At 39.2% G+C, this 15,423-nt stretch overlaps 1 protein-coding gene across 1 annotated transcript in view; it reads left to right on the top strand.

The window, feature by feature from the left end:
• The window catches only part of KIAA1755 (KIAA1755 ortholog), a 72,112-nt gene that overhangs the window by 47,388 nt on the left and 9,301 nt on the right, over positions 1 to 15,423 (top strand). The window contains exons 9-13 of the mRNA XM_012553563.3: positions 1,290 to 1,388; positions 2,250 to 2,398; positions 9,709 to 9,847; positions 11,341 to 11,463; positions 12,010 to 12,201. Of these exons, the coding sequence (XP_012409017.1) occupies positions 1,290 to 1,388; positions 2,250 to 2,398; positions 9,709 to 9,847; positions 11,341 to 11,463; positions 12,010 to 12,201 (702 nt within the window). The remainder of the gene's footprint in view (positions 1 to 1,289; positions 1,389 to 2,249; positions 2,399 to 9,708; positions 9,848 to 11,340; positions 11,464 to 12,009; positions 12,202 to 15,423) is intronic.

The raw sequence follows: 15,423 nt of genomic DNA, 5'->3' as shown, positions 1-15,423 counted from the left end.
AGTAGATAGAATACTGGTCCTGAAGTAAGGAAAACTAATTTTCCTAAGTTCAAATCTGAACTCAAATACTTATTAGCTGTATGACCCTGGGCAAACCACTCAGCCCTGTTTTGCCTCAATTCCTCATCTTGTAAAATGAGATAGAAAAGGAAATGGCAAACTATTCCAGTATCTTTGCCAAGAAAATCCCAAATGGGGTCACAAATAATTGGACACAATTGAAACAACTAAACAGCCTATATTATGTATGTATTTATACATTATGCACATATATTATATCCATCATAGGCAATGGGGGGTGCATTAGAAACTTTCCCAAGCAATATGAGTCAAACTAACAAAAATAAACAAATAAATAAAGCTATGATCCTATGACCCAGTTAATATCAATGCTATACTTTACTAGTAATTTCTCATTCTCCAAAAGCAGAATAAAAATCTATCAAAGTATGGTAATCATGTATCAAGATTTAAGATTATAGATAGGAAAAAAATTTTACACAAATGTCCAGAAGACAACCAAAAATTGGAAGACCGTTTATTGGATGAATCCCTTACAGAGAATCTGAAGAGAAATTATTTTTAGATGTAAACTCCTAGAAGGTGGATACTATGTTGTTTGGCACTTAATAAATCTTTATTGAATTAACATAAATGAGAATCACAGGATTAGAAGGGTTGGGATCTTCTGATTGACTAGAGTAGTCCCATTGATGAGATCCTATTTCCATAAATACATTGTCACAATTGGGACTGGAATAATTGCAGATACTGGCAGGGGGGTTTCAATGTTTTTCAAAAAGTTTTTCATATCCTTTACCTCTTCTTCTCTTCAGGACCAGAGTGTGCAAGAGAAGTAGGACATGAATTGGGATCATGTCCATTTTATGAGTCAACAAAAATATAGGACTGCTGCCATGTGACTTAGAAAACTGGCCATTAGAACTCAGATTTTCTGACTCTCAAAATAAGAGTCTGTCTACATTAGCCCTAATACATTCTCATGCAACATAAGAGAGTTCATGTAATCTCACTGATGAGGAGACTTCAGAAGTCTTTATCTGTTCATAAACTCTAACTCTCTGCTTTCTCCAATCAACAAAAACGTATTAAGAGCTTGTTGACAATATATGAGGCTTTATGCCAAGGCCCTGAAGTTTCAAAGAAAGGTGAAAACCATTCCTGACCTCAAGGAGCTTACATTTTAACATGTCTCCACTCTCAATTCTATGCCTTCCATTCTTCCTTCAAGTTAAACACTAACCACCATTCCAATCTCTTTCTTCCAGAGGGTGGACCCCTTCCTGACTGAACTCCACAAGGTTTCTACACTGCTCCAGGATGCCATCTGGGAATTTGAGAAGGGCAAGCCCCCCAAAGGAGTGCAGGTGAGCATAGGAAACCAAACTAGGGATGCAGGGAGCAAATCCCAGCTAGAGCCTCATAGTCAGATTTTGCATTATCTAGTTATGGTTGGTGGGAGATGGAGCAGGCATTCCTGCCCCTCTTTTACAAAGAAGGATATTGATTTCCAAAGAGGCAATTAAATGTAGCTTACCCAAGGATACATGGCAAGTCCATCAATGACAGATGTTTTGTTTCTGGTCTTCTCTCCTCAGACCAGGCAGCTAGCCAGTGTGTCCTCCCTTCTGAACTGACAGTCTGGGGATCCCCAGATGAAGCAGAGAGGGTGCAGGTTTGACCTGAATCTTCCAGAGGTTGGAGACCTTATAGAATGATATAGACCAATGGAGCTAGAGAGGAGGAATATACTCAATGAAAACTGATGACGTGACTGCATTTGGCAGGGAGACCCCAGAGACTAGCTTTGTGAAGCTTAAGGATCCCTTGTGCTGTTTAAATATAGCTTTTCTGTCCACTTGAGTTAACCAAAAGGCAGCTAAGTGCTGTAGTAGATAAAACACTGGGATCAGGGTCAAGAAAACTCATCTTTATGAGTTCAAATCTGGCCTCAGAAACTTACTAGCTATGTGATCCTGGACTTAACCCTATTTGCCTCAGCTTCTCATCAAAATGACCCAGATTAGAAAATGGCAAACCACCCCCATATCCTTACCATGAAAACTCCAAATAAAGTCACAAAGAATCAGATACAAGTGATCAACAAGAAGATCAACCAATGCCTCCCCCCCCAGGGGGGCCTACATGTACTCCTGGGTCTGAGTCTAAGGTCATTGAGTGGGAAAGGTAGTAGGATTGCTAAGTCTGAACCTAACATCTCCCTGTAGGAAGCAGCTCAGAGCATGACCAAATACAAGCAGATCATGGAGACAGTACTCAGTGACGCCCAGTTGGTGAGTCTGCAGAGAGAAGGAGGAGCTACCTTGGCAAGGCTCAGGAAGGAAGCCTGCAAACTTGACCACTCACAGGAAGTCAGGTATGGCAATTTCTGGTACAAGTGTTTCCCTTCACTCTGGGGTTAGAGGATTAGCAGAGGGATCTGACTCCTTGTTTAAGACTCACTGACCCTCCTGATCCTCTATACAACTCTATATAACTTGATAAATCGGAAATCGCGGAGGACCATGAAACTATCATGGCTCAAGATTCCTTTGGGTTTCAATAAAACTTATAGACTGCCTACCAGGGGCCACAACTCTCAGGGGGTGGTCTTAATTATGTGTCCATATGCCTAGCATTATCTGAGCGGGGGACCAAAAACCTCAATGCTCTAACATGACTTCACTACCCTAATTGTAATGATGTGTAATATGGTGCCATAAAACACATGGTCATCAGGGAGGGGATGCCATGACAAGCAAGTGAATTGGATTAAGGGAAAGAGGGCAAACTCACCTGCCTCAGTTTCTCCTCCAGAGCCATCTGGGTCCAATGGCAAGATATAGATCAGGACGACTGGAGAGGGCCCTGAATGCAGTGGAAGACTTTGATCTTTTTAAGCTAGGGTCTTCCACAGGTCTTAGTTTGACTGAGGCTGCTGACATTCGGTGATTAAGGCTAGGTAGCAATTGAGGCAAAGAATCTCCTTTCACTTAGTCCAAAAAAATCTAAATAAATAAATGAATCAGGGTTTCTGGCCAAAGCAGAAATAATTGCTATTTACATTCAATATGAGTCGATCAGGACCCAAACAATGTCCAAATGGGGTTTGATCTAGGGACCTATTGGTGGCCAATGAGAATCAAATTGGTTTTGATTTAAGGCCTGGTCCTAGAAGCATAAAATCATAAATTTAGAGTAGAAGGAATATTGGAATATGGAACATAAAGGGTAGAACTGAAAGGGATTCTACAATGTAGTATGTCTGATCTCCAATGGCCCTTACGATAGAAATATAAATGCATTTGGACTGGACCTTAGACCATAAACCATAGACCATAGCATCATAGATTTATAGATGGAAGGGTCCTTAAAATATAGAATGTAGAATGTTAGAGCTCAAATGGACCTTAAATAGATAAAATTGAAGACCAGAGCTGAAACTGAATGAATATTTAAAAGCACTTACAGAGAGTTTACCGTGTGCCAAACACTATAGTTAAGCAAAGAAGAAGCAAAAGAAGGAGGAGGAAGAGAAGGAGGAAGGAGAAAGAAAGAAAAGAGAGAAGAAGAAGAGGAAAAAGAAAAGGGAGGAAGAAGAAGAGGAGGAGAAAGAAGAAGAGGAAGAAAAAAGACAATTACTACTATCTTGGCATCCAAGGATTCACACTTGAATTGGAGAAGACAACAAGTATATATAGCTGCAGAGTATAAGAAAAGGTCTGATGACAAGGTCTGGGGTCCCTTAGGATAATGTGGGAATCTACCCCACAGGAGTATTCCAACCATATTATATGGAACAAGGGGAATGAACCTAAGGACAAGAGTCAAGAATATTCTGGGTTCCTTCTGGCAGGAGTGGATATAGAGAAGGGGTTAATATCTGACTAGGAGAAGAAAAGGACATTGGCAAGAAAATAGGGGAGAAAACTAATTATATTAAGTCTCTATAATTTTGCTCTTTTAATTTTGATACCACTTTATGACTTAACAATAACATGGTTATCAGCTGTCTTCAAAACAATCTCTTATTATGCAAGGAGTAAGAACAGTTCTCTGTTCAATTCAAACATGAGACTGGTAGCTATTTCCAAAAGTGAAAAGGCAATCTCATTTAATTCAGTTCTGTGTACTTGAGAACTTTGAGTGTCCTCTCCTCTACCTAGGATTACAATGTGGGGCTGCAAAGATATAACACTTTGTGTGTGTGTTTGTGTGTAAATGACAATTGTCAATAGAAATACATGAAGAGGGACATTCAAAAGAGGAATTAATATGCGCTTATATATTTTTAAAACAAATTGTTTTCTAAAGTTGATAGTATGGGTTATTCATTTGAAATAGCCTGATATGTGGAACTTTTTTCTCAAAATTTATAAATAAAATTATTTATTTTATAAGCCAGGAATTTGAAAAGGAAAAAATGAAAAAAGAAAGAAAGAAAAGAGGGAGGAGAAAAGGAGGTTCCTCTTGATTCTTTCTGACTGGCATCTCCAGGCACCCCCAAATAGAATCTGAATTGGCTGGAAAGGAGGAAAGAGATTCTATTTGGTCCCAGCTCTGACCAGCTATAAGATAATTCAGATCATAGAACACAGAATTTATCATAGATTTAGACCTGAAAGAAACCTTAGAAATTAATTAGTCTAACTCTCATTTTATAGATAAGGAAAGTGAGTCCCAAAGAGATAAGTTACACAAATAGCAAGTAACATAAAACTAGAGCCTTTAGTTTCAAATCCAGTGATTTTTTTCCCTCCCTCTATCATGTTATCCCACATTAGAGCTAAAATGGACTTAAGGCACAGAAAATAAAATATCAAAATATCTAAGTCCCTTGAGGATAGAAACTTTTTTCTTCATATCCTCAGAATCTAGTCAGTATCTTGTCCTAAGCAGTAGTTAATAAATGTTTTGTTTTTCCTTTAAATTGTTGAATTTAATGTCAAAAAACTGCCAAAAAAAGGAAAGGATCTTAGAACATAGAACTTAGAACCAAGAGATACCTTAGAAATCACTAGTTCTCCTTTTAGAAAACAAGGAAAATGAAGCCCAGAGAGATTATATATGAATTGCCTAAAAGCTCCCAGCTAGTCAACAACAATCTAATTCAAACTCAGATTTTCTGACTCTTTCATTATGCCATTTTGCATTCATTTATGGATTCTACAAAGATATTTCAAGCACTAAAGTGTTCTGTGATCCTTTTATTTGGAGAAACCAAAGTGTTGCATCTTCTGCGTTATTACACATAAACCTCCATCTTTTAACCCATTAGTTTCTTGGGAAATTTTATGTTAATTTAAAGAAAAAAGATCAGATCCCTAAGAGAGATGATGGGTAAATTTTGATAGGAGATAGAAGATAATGAAGTGGGTAGAGAATGAGTAAGGCTGGGAACAAAGCTGGGGAAGACCAATCATATTTAGGTCTCTGAAGTGGAAAACCTAAATAGCAAGAGAAAATGTGGGGGCAGCAGGAAGTTGGAGTTATGGGTAATAGAGTGCCAAAATTAAGAATAGGGATACAGAAAGAGAAGGTGACAGTGAGCTGGTGACTATCCCTTCCATGTTTGCTACTACTCCCTGTCACTCAATTGTGCCAATCAGTACAGTACAGGAAGCAGAGCGAGTCATGGGCTCTCCGGAATTAAGATACCTGGGTCCTCTATCCTTATTTTATTCACTGAATTGAATTCTTGGCTCTCCTTAAAGTAGAAAGAGAACAGCCAGGAGTCAGAAGACCTGGGTTTGAATTTATGAGACCTTGAACAATTAATTCACTTTCCATCTCCAGACTACTATTATCTCATGTAAAATGATGGGCCTGGCTTAGGAAATCCATACAGTAGGAAAAGCCCTGGAAATGACATCAGAGGGAATAGACTTGAAATAGAACACTCTCATTTGGATGACTTTTAGCAAGTGACTAATCTCCAAGGGCTTCAATTCTCTGATTTATGAAATGAGAATGTTAAACTAAGTGAATGGTTTCTAAGGTTTCTTCAGGCTCCTTCATTTTATGATCAATGATTAGGTCCAGCTCTGACAACCCAAAATTGATTAAGGTGTTGCTCTGGGTTTGGGGAAGCTAAATAAGGGGATAAAGGAACAAGGGGACCTCCCCCTGTATCTGCCTCTCCCTGACTTCCCTGCCTCAGGAGAAGTGCTAATAATCCAAGTTCTTGACCCAGTCCAGCCCTTTCCCACTCAGCCGGGACAGAAGGAGGGCATCCGTCTTCTAGACATGGGAGTTGGACCTAGACCGAGCTCCAGTTGCTCCCTCCCATCTTTATCATTAGATGGCGCTGCTTCCTCACAAAGCCTCAATCTGTTTGTTTCATTCTGTGGTTGTAACACCTGGTCCCCTTCCCCCATCCTCCCTGCAGCCCATATTCCCGTCTCCGGTCTCCCTCCATCCCATTCTCTGCTCTTTTGTGTTTTCCATTCCTAAAACACTCCGAGGCGGCCCCTGCACTCGGTCCCTCACATCAGAGATGAGGTTTTATGCCCCTTTCTCTTCCTCTTTATCATTCTTCTAAAAGAGCCGCAAAAAAAGTGATGAGAACATGGGATTTCCAGCTGGAAGGGCACCTTAAAGATTATTCTTGTCTGAACTATCATTTTACAAGTGGGGAAATCGAGGCCCTTGAAGGGACCTAGCAAAGTCACAGCAGAGCTGGGATCATAAGAATGTACATTAGAGCAGTCAGGAACCTCAGAGAACATCTCCTCTGGGGCTTTCTTTGTGTCTGAAAGCTTTCTGGCAGTCTGGAGAAACCTACAGACCCCTTTTCAGAACCATCAAATAAAATACAGAGGATCACAAAAAAGAAAAAGAAAAAAACAGCTCTATTGAAGTGTAGTTATTAAGAAATTATGATATTATTGTTATTATGAAAAAAATCCTGTACTCCTACCCACCCCCAATATTTTGAAAATGAAAAAATTGAAGCCGGAGACATTAAATGACTTGACTAAAATTAAATCCACATAGATAATTGTCAGAAGTGCAGATTCTAGGTGATAAAATAGAAGGCCAGGCCTGGAGGCAGGAAAATTCTTCTCCCTGAATTCAAATTCAGCCCCAGATATTTATTAGTGCAGGTCACTTTACCTTATCTGCCTCAGTTTTCTCATCTGTAAATTAAGCTTCAGAAGGAAAGGGGCCAACTATTCCAGTATCTTGGCCAAGAAACTCCCAAATGAGGTCATAAAGAATCAGACACAACTGGAAAATGACTAAATGACAACAACTTCTGGCTCTAGAAATGTTGTTCTTTCAGCTACACTGATTTGTTGTTGAGTCATTTTTTAGTCATGAGGTATAAAGTACCCTTCTAAAGGGGAAAGGATCATTAGTGACTGGGGCAATCATGGGATAATAACTCCCATTTCTATGATGCCTTAAGATTAGGAGGGGGAAAAAAAAAACATTTTCCTTACAACTCTGTGAGATGGATAGCATAAATATTAGTGACTGCCTTTGCAAGCTGAGGAGGCAGCATGGTGTGTTGGGTTGGGAGCTAGCCTTAGTATCAGAAAAATCTGGGTCAAATCCTAACTGTGACATATTTTGATCACAGGCAAATAATTTAACTAGTCTCTCAGTGCCCACAGATAATTTTCTAAGCTTTTTTTTATATTGAAGATAGAAGGAATGATCTTACCACCAATTCCCCAAACCAAGGAAGTCATATATACATTGGGTTTTTTTGTTTTTTAAATTCTTTAAATAAAGCCCATATAGCCTAGGGAAAAACTCAGGCTCAGAGTGGTTAATTAATTTGCTGCTAGTCACACAGCTAGTAAGTATCAAGCCAAGATTGAGTTTTATGAGTCCAAATCTAGTGTTCTTTTCCTATCTATACACACTCAGGGAAAATGTCATGATAGAGGAGACATTCTTTTTTGTCTGTTTTTGGAGGTGGGGGATTGGGAGAATGAACTTTTTTTCTAATTTTCTTATTTTTATTTTGAGTTCCAAATTCTCTTTTTTTCCCAGTTCCTCCCCTACCAGCTTGAGAAGTCAAGCTATATGATACCCATCATATGTGTGAAATCATGCAAAACATATTTCCATGTTAATTATGTTTTAAAAAAAGAAAAAGAAAGTAGAAAAAAGTATTCTTCAATCTGCTCTCAGAGTTCATCAGTTCTCCTCTGAAGGTAGATAGCATTTTTTATCACGAGTCCTTTGGAACTGTCAGATCATTGTACTGATCAGACTAGCTAAGTCTCTTCACAGTTGATTATCTTTGCAATCACTGTTATTACATACAGTGTTCTCCGGTCCTGTTCACATCACTTTGTACCAGTTCATATATGTTTTCTCAGGTTTTCTGAAACTATCCTGCTCAGCATTTCTTGTAATATTCTATCATATTTACATATCACAACTTGTTTAATCATTCCTCTATTGATAGGCATGCCCTCAACTTTCAATTCTTTGCTATCACAAAAAAAGATTTTTAAATTTTTTTTATTTTAAATATTTTTGGACATTTACATTTTTCTTGATCTCTTTAGGATACGGACCTAGTAGTGTGTTGCTAGGGTCAAAAGTTGCTTTGGGCATAGTTCCAAACTGTCAGAATGGTTGGACCAGTTCAAAATGTGGAGGTGGCATTTGAGGCAACCAAGTATTATATAGATAGCAGTGTATATAATGCTGGATCTAAAATAAGAAAGACCTAAATTCAAATACATTTTCAGACACTTACTTGTTATCTGACCCTGTCACAGAGATAATCAATTAATTTCAGTCTGCCTTAGCTTTATTATCTATAAAATGAGAAAATCTGTTTTAAAAAATAGTAATAATACCATTTGCCTCTCAGGATTGTGGTGAGGATGAAATTAGACATTCGTGAAGTACTTTACAAACCTTAAAGCATTAGCAATTGTTCTTATTATTTGAGTTGATATAAAAGGATGGATAGAAATTAAAAAGACACAAGGAGAAAATGAATTTATTCCAGCTATAGGACAGCATTAGAGGGACCAAACTGTCTCCAAGAATCTTAAAAGACTTTTCAATCCTGTCTCCTAACTCTGGGTCAAACTAGCAACTATGCAACTATCATATCATATCATATTAAATGTAACATATATTCCTATGTAAGGCATTTTAGAGAAATTGTCAGATCAAATCTCATTCTCAAATTACTTACAATAGTGGAGGACATAATCTTGAAGCAGTCAGTCAGCAAGTATTTATTAAGCACTTATTATGTGTCAAACACTATGCTAAACATTGAAGATACAAAGAGATTAAAAAACCAAACAAAAACAATATTCAGACCTGCTTAAAAGAACTTGTATCCTAATGAGAGCAGTAACATGTAATAGTTACACACAAGATATATACAAAGTAGATGGAAAGTAACTTCAGAGGTGAAGTCCTAGCAGCTAAGAAGACCAGAAAACACTTCTTTAGCACAGAAGATGGTACAAGTAAGGTTTAGGTAAATGGCAGGCAATGGAGATGGTCTGTATTGAGTCAACTCATTTCCTCTTGTAGCTAATTCATACCTTTGTAAGATGGTTAGATAGTCCTTAGAGAACACAGCCTAGCAGGGATGGAACCTGAGGTCCTTTTGGACTAAATGCACATTGAGATCTGAGATTCTGAGATTTTGCCCTTTTTAAATCTGTGATTCCTCTGTGATTCCTCCTTGGTCCTCAGGAACAGTATGGCTTTGGCAATGGACCTCTATAATCAAGTGGAAGAACGAGTACATGTGCTGGTGACCACATCTAACAAGAGCCTAGAAAAACTGGAATCCCTGGTGCAGACAAATGAACTGGAGTCAGAGTTCCGCCAGGTGACTGAATTAAGGGGTAGGACCTTTGACTTTTGATTTAACTGGGCCAATTAGACTTGCCTCAGGAAGTAAGACCTTGGGCCAACATCCATGGGTTTTCTCCCCTAGGAAAGAGCCAAAAGAACCTAGTGTATATCTCTCCCACTTATAACATCTCTCTCTCTCTCTCTCTCTCTCTCTCTCTCTCTCTCTCTTGCTCTCTCGCTCTCACTCTCATTCTCTCTCTCTCTCTCTCTCTCGCTCTCGCTCTCTCGCTCTTTCTCTCTCTCAGCTACTGTCATCCCTGAGGCCAGGGAAGCAAATTTTCTCTCAATATAAAAAAAAATCCCCCAATCGTCGGAGGTGTCATGAGTTTTCCTTCATTAAAGGTCTTCAGATAGAGGTTAGTCAATGATCCATCAGGATGTTATAGAGGACATTCATATGCAGATGGAAGATAACTTCTGAGGTCCTTTCCAGCTATGGGATTTTAAAATCCCCAAGCATTCACCTGAACTAGGTTGATAATCTAAGTATTCTCTGAAAAAGAGTTTTGCTTTTTAATTTTGAGAACTGACGATGTTCTTCGGGCCCCCCCAAAATCATCTCTACTTCTTAGAGAGGAAGAAAGGTTCTCCTTTTCCAAAGAAATGAAGATAAAGCAGCATATCAAAGTAGGGGATGACCCAGATGACGCTGTCTCTCTATGACCCAAGCACTAGCTATGCTAGGTTCTTAGACTAAGTGATTCAGTTTCTGCAATCTTAATGTGTTCATTCAACAAACATTTGTTAATGGCTTATGGTGCTCAAGCTAGTCACTGAAAGAATTTTCTTTCCATTCTCACATAGTTTATAATCTAGGGGAGAGACAAGAATACAATTACCCATACAACACTGCAGGACATGAATTTTTTTAAAAATAATGCTTAAAGAGGTACAAAGGACTATGTCAGATCCCAGGAAATAGCTTGTATCAGCCAGGAAGATTAGGAAGGCTTCCTGGGGGAGGTGACAGGACATGTCCGGGAGTCAGAGAGTAAAGAGCTTGAAGCATCCAGTCTTGTAAAAGTTTTGAATCTGTAAATTGAATAACTGGGTTCCAGGTTTACATTTCTTACCTGAATGACCTAAAGGCAAGTCAAAGCTCTCTGAGAAATCTCATTTTGAGATTATAATTAAATTGCATTTGTTCATCAATTTTGCTATATCATGCAGAAGGAGGAAATGATACAGAGTTAAGCTGGAAAAGTAAGAAGGCCTCAGATTATAGAAGACCCTGAATGCCAGGTGGAAAAATCTGAACTTTAATCAATAGGTAAAAGGGAGCCACTCACTTTTTCTTTAAACAAAGAAATAACCAAGACTAGAGGCAGAAAGGAGTTTGGGAAAATCAGAATGACATAACCTGTGAGTGATTGTTTCCCGAAGGAAAAAGACTTTGGAATGGATTAAAACACACAGCAGTTATCTCTTCAGCTGCCCACTCATACCTCATTTCATTGCCTTCTCCAGATCAGTGACTGGATTGATGGTGAAGGAACAACATGGCTTAAGGCATTGACACCTTTGGAATGGAGCCTTGAACGTGTGGAAAAATCCCATGAGCAGTTTGAAGAATTTTTCCAACAGGCCACGGTATGTCTAGTTTAAGGAAGTTTTCATTAGTTGTGAAGTCAATGAAATGACAGCGGTATGTGGATAAGGGAAGGGAGTATTTGAGAGACAAAATTTCCTAGCTATTTTAACTCTTTCTGACCATCAGATCTCTAATATAGACATGTCTGAGAAAAAAAGAGAAGGATTCAGAAGCTGTTCTCAAGAATTCAGCTTTGTTAGACATTGTAAAAGAGCTATCATTGCCTTTTCCTTTGGTATATTCTCTACTTAATTCTCCAGGCATCCAATGCACAAAGTACACCTATAACATAAGGGAACAAATGAACAAATACAGAGGGAAAGCCACCCAGAGCAGCAATTTTCTGATACAAAGTGGTCTTGCTCTCCCTCCTAACACAAACAGATTCGCAGCCACAGTATATGGATGTGTCCTTTTTAAAATTTTCTAACAAACCTGACAGATGCACTAGGACCAAACCCAAGGCCTTGCATTTAGTGGAAATTTGATAGCCGATTATTGAATTTGAGCAGAACTGAGTTAAGATTTCTTCTCTTCTCTTTCAGGTTCATTACAACCGAGGCTTAGAGCTATCGAAACAAGCAGCCAGATTCCAAGGAACTGACTCCCCAGAGATTGCAGCTTTCACAGCTGCTAAGAGCACCTTCCAGGCCAAGCTGACCCACTTCTACATGGCCATAGAGAGGCAAAGGACAGATCTGGAAACGCTTCTTCATCTCTATCAATTTTGCAACAAGGTGAATATGGTGACTACTTTCCCTTTGAAGCATCCAGTCTTGTAAGAGTTTTGAATCTGTAAATTGGATAACTGGATTCCAGGTTTACATTTCTTACCTGGATGACCCAAAGGCAAATCAGAGCTCTGTGTGAATCTCACTTTGTGATTATAATTAAATTGCATTTGTTCATCTATAATAGTGAGATAATAAAACTTGCGCTGACTGCCTGCCTCAAAGGATAAGTATGGAATAGTAAACTGTAATACAGATATGAATTATTTTTATTTCTTTTTTGTTTCTAATGGAGAAAAAGATATCAGACTTTGCAATGATTTTAGGGTCCTCTCAGCCATACCAGGACCAGCACTAGCCCATAATTTCCAAATAGCCCAGTAGAGAATTCAGACTAATAGGAAGAATTTTGGATTTGGCATCAGAAGAATTGAGATCTAATTTTATATCTACTACTTACAAGCTATGGGACCTTTGGCAAGTTCTCTTCTTCTAATCTAAGTTTCTTTAGCTGAAAAATAAAATTGGACTAAATGATTTATAAGGTCCTTTCAAATCGTGAAAACCCTCCTCTGTATTCTCCCCTCACCACCACAATATGTTAGAGTATTCTGAGTTTCCTTCCTCTATTTTGCCAATATTTAACCAAAGGTGACGGTAGATAAAGAGGGGAGACTAGATTGTAACTTTGGGGAATTATGTCCTCCCTTGGCCTGTTTTCCCTGATCCAAAATTCATAGACTAGATTTTCTCTAAGATCCTTTCTGGCGTGCAACTTTAGTGATGCTAAAGATGGCTGAGGACATATGTGTATGCATGATGAGATTGGAAGTAAACTGTGAATGAATAGCAAAAAGAGGGCTTCTCTTATACCCCTCTGGAATCTACTAGTGAGCTCTAGGCCTGGAAAAGGGCATAAAACATCAGCAACAAAGGATAATAGATTTAGAACTAAAAAAAAAGGCCCTAAAAAGGTCATCTAGCACATTTCCCCTCATTTTGCCTAGGATCAAACTGAAACCCAGAAGTTACTTGTATAACCAAATTTACACAGGATCATAAGACTTTCTAGTAAAAGGATTGTTAAAGATCATCTGTCTTGGAGCTGGCAAACTACATCCCACAAACCAAAACCAGCTGGCTGCCTGGTTTTGTACAACCCATTGAGCTAAGAATGACTAGATTCAGCCCATGGATTATAAGTTTGCTCACACCAGATAGAAGAGATTTGCTCAAAGTAGCAAGTGATAAAGGAGGGACTTGACCAAAGACTTCTGAACCAAATTCAGTGTTCTTTTGACTACATCATGCTAGAAACTGACCTCAGTTCTATATGATCCTGGGCAAGTCACTTAACTTCTAAGTTAACTCTCTTAAGACTATAAGGGGGCACTAAGTGGACAGAACACTGGCCTTGGAGTCAAGAGGACCTGACTTCAAATATGACCTCAGACACTTACAAGCCAAGTGATTCTGGGCAAGGCATTTAACCCCATTGCCTTCCCCACAATTGATAAAGAGTTTTCTCATCCAAGACCAATAGAATCACAAAAGTAGTCCTTATCTCCGTCCCTCTCTTCTGTTCCCTCCCTGGATCTGGGGAAGAGGGTAGAGGAAGCTGAGGGCCCAAGGAACACATAATCCCTTAACTTTCTATGGGCAGAGGAGTGTTCAGAGGGAAAGACTGATGGCATGTTTGTGAGCTGAAACTCTCAGACAACACCCTCGCTATCTGGGGAGAGTGAAAGTGCACAAGATCATCTGGATTTGGATCTGGATCAAGGAATCCAATAGGATTTTGTATGATTTAGATATCACTATCTGGGAGAGAGTGGAAGGACTTAAGATCATCTGGATCAAGGAATCTGAAGTCAGAAGAGATCTTAGAAATTATCTCTATCAATATCCCCATTTTATAGATAAAGAAACTGAATGCCAGACAGATGAAATAATTGGCTCTTCATAATAATAAACAGGAAGAACTTTGGACTTGGAATTAAAGAACCTGAGATCTAATATTTTCTACTCACCAAGCTGGGTGACCTTAGGCCTTTGATGTATAATTTATTATCATATATATTGTAAACAGAAAAGCAAGGATTCAATCCCAGCTCTTTGTCAGTGCTCTTTCCCCTCCTAGACAGTGGTAGTCTGACAGACAAGGGAGAGGATAAGGGAGGGGTTGCTATGATCTTTACAAACATCCTTTGGAAGGCTGGCATCTAGATGCATGGCTGGCCTGGGTAGCCTAGTTAACCAGGGAGATAGAAGACCAAGATGTCCTCTTGCACGAGCTCTCATCACAGGCTTTCAAGAGGAAGTGGTAGAGGGCTTTGGGCACAGAGTGGAAAGGTAATGGTCTGGCAAGGTAATGGTCTGGCACCTAGAAATTAGACAGCTCTGGCAGACATGACAGGCTGGAGAAGAAGGGCTAGAGATGGGAGTGGCAGTTGTGGGTGGTTTGGTGATACAGAAGCCACATCGCCCTAAATAATACTAATATAATCATGCCACAAACTTGGATTGATGTCACCCTTTCCCATCTCCAGGCTCGTGTGCTTCCATGTATATTAAGTCATTTATCTAAAAACAAGTTCCTTTAATCCGTGGAAAGATGGTGCCTCTGGAGAAAATGTTTCTACACTGCACGCTGCCTAACAGCTCTCTGTCGGATACTAAATTAATGGAGGGAAAGATTAGGTTTTTCACAAGCTGCTGAAAATTGGTTACATTCATTGCTATTTGCATCTGTTTTTCAGGAGAAATGAAGCACCCCCAGGGTAAGAGCCCCCAGCCATACCAATGGTCCCTTTAGCCCATCTGTTTTAGGGCTCAGTGGATGTTTTGAGGAAGGGCAAGGTCAACCTTCTTGATGAAAACCATTTCAAAAGGTTATGGTTTCCCCAAATATTCTATGCTTTTGCCAGTTCACTTCGTGAATCACCTTAAAATCTATAGCTTTATAACTGGAACTCCAAATGTCATTTCATTTGACCTCTTCCCCAGGAAAAACTCTGGATTTAGAACCAAGTGAACCCCAGTTCTAATTCGGGCACTAAAAAGGCTTATGTCTTCCCAGACCAACCAGTGAGCCCTTAGTCAGATGGGGTTGAAGGAAGCATCAGATTGTCTGGGAATTCTTAGTCTGGCGGGGGGGGTTCTCTCTGGTTCTCACTGGTAAAATAAAGGGATGTTCTGAGCTCGGGTTTTTTCATCTGCAAAATGAGG

Source organism: Sarcophilus harrisii, chromosome 2 (assembly GCF_902635505.1).
Source record: "Sarcophilus harrisii chromosome 2, mSarHar1.11, whole genome shotgun sequence".
Lineage (NCBI taxonomy): Eukaryota > Metazoa > Chordata > Mammalia > Dasyuromorphia > Dasyuridae > Sarcophilus > Sarcophilus harrisii.
Note: the sequence above shows the minus strand (reverse complement) of the source record. Positions and strands in the feature narration are given on the sequence as shown.